At 37.9% G+C, this 1,925-nt stretch overlaps 1 protein-coding gene across 1 annotated transcript in view; it reads left to right on the plus strand.

Moving 5' to 3' along the window:
- LOC107082609 (plasminogen activator inhibitor 1 RNA-binding protein-like) overlaps positions 1–1,925 on the plus strand; it is a 14,781-nt gene that overhangs the window by 2,327 nt on the left and 10,529 nt on the right. Inside the window, exon 3 of the mRNA XM_015371377.1 lies at positions 858–998. Within this exon, the coding sequence (XP_015226863.1) occupies positions 858–998 (141 nt within the window). The remainder of the gene's footprint in view (positions 1–857; positions 999–1,925) is intronic.

Here is a 1,925-nt window from a genome sequence, read left to right on the forward strand (position 1 = left end):
ATTTTTTAATGTCCATTCATCCATGGCTTGTAAATTTCGTCTGGTCTTGTGCGTCATCGTCTTATCGTCACAGGGAAAAGGGGGCGTTAACGTCATCATCCTGGTTTACGAAATGAACACTGGACAGTACCCCTATAGAACAGGTCCTGCTGTGGCTCCAGTATTAAAAAAAGTGGTGAAAAAATATACATTTTTCTTGAATTAAGTGTCATTTTTTCCTCCCTTGATTTTCGTTAGATAATTTACCAACAGAATAAGATGATTTAGATATTAATTAAAAAACAAAACAATAAACTTTTCCTGATGATCTTATGTGAAGATCATTGCTTATATCAAGAAATTTGTATTTTTTTTTGTCTGTCTTTGCAGTCTGATACTAAATTCTTACATGTGCTGTCAGAAAAGAGCGTTACGGTTTTGCCGCAGATTTAATGTTTTGCCTCTACAATTCACTTTAATAGTTAACGAGCAGTTACAATCAGCTTTAAGCTCCACCCCTATTAATAAAAGGCTACAGTTTTCATCTGTCAGCTCAACGGTTTGCAACTTTGTGGCTCATTTAATATTCTAAACGATGCACTTGTGCCCTGTTGATTTCATAAATTTTTTGTTTGTTATTCTTGTTTCTAAGCCCCATGAAAACACATTGGCCTCCATGGTAAATTGAATCTAGAACCGCCTCTGAGTGATGAGCTGTATGTTTATCAGGCATCTGCCCAAGTTTGGTTTTTCAGCATCATGTGATGTAAACTGAAACCAAGAAGTGACGGAGAAACCAGAGACGGCTGCTCTGTGTATCCAGGTGACTGATTACCCTTCCAGTTAACTGTTCTGTGTTTTCTGTGTTCGTCCATCAGGCCCTCTGGAGACAGGCCTCCGAGGGGACGTGGCGGCGGACGGGGGGGACGTGGCGGTAGAGGACGCGGCATGGGCCGCGGCGAGGGCTTCGACTCTCGTGGGAAACGGGAATTCGACAGGCACAGCGCCAACGACAAATCGTGAGTGAGCCATGAAGTTTTTAACTGCAAGGAGTCACAAGATCAAAACATGTTGGATGGAAGCAGCTGATGCTTGTAGGCTAATGTTAGCATCTTGAATAAAAATAAAAATATGCTGCCAATCTTGTCAAAAAAGATGACTTTATGTAGTCATCCAGCATAAGTCCATAGGTGCAGTTTTTTTTATATTGTTAAAACACAGTACAGTATTTATTTTGTTTATCTTTTAACTCCTAACTATTATGTTATTCTCATATATTTTTCTAAAGTTCCACATTTTGCTGCTATAAACACCAGAATTTCCCCATTGTGGGACAATAATGGGATTTTTATTCTAAATACCAACTTTAGTTTATTCCGATTTAAGCAGCATTTAACCTTTTTTCTGCTCTTCTTATCATAAATGGTAACTATTTATGGTAGGAACAGAGGTGGCGTCATGCTGTGGGTGTTAGCATCTACAAATTAAGACAGAGTAATCAGTGACTGGACATTTTAAACCGTCTTAGCAGCTTTTTACCTCTGTCAAGGAAGTTATGCATTTAGGAGAGTTTGTGTGTTTGTCTGCGTATAGGATAAGGTGAAAAGTTATGGACAGATTTTAATTATATTTTTATGTGAGGTGCACCTCAGTCCAGGGAAGAATTCGTGAATTTTTTGTGATGATCCAGATCATAAACTTAAAACAGGATTTTTATTTTTTATTTTTTTTTAGAAAATTCTTAAACATTGTGAAATGGTGATAAAACAAGCAGTTCCCCATTAAACCAGAGGGTGGCAGCAGTGAGTATGGACAGCCAAAAGTCTGAGATATTTTACTAGAGAGAAAAACGTTTGTTGGTTTGTTAGAAGGGCCAATTGAAAAATGAATGAATGGATTTTATGGAGCATTTTTACCAATGTTGCTCCTTATGCCAAGGAACAATT

The sequence above is a fragment of the Cyprinodon variegatus genome, unplaced genomic scaffold (assembly GCF_000732505.1).
Source record: "Cyprinodon variegatus isolate N-32 unplaced genomic scaffold, C_variegatus-1.0 Scaffold57, whole genome shotgun sequence".
Classification (NCBI taxonomy): Eukaryota; Metazoa; Chordata; class Actinopteri; order Cyprinodontiformes; family Cyprinodontidae; genus Cyprinodon; species Cyprinodon variegatus.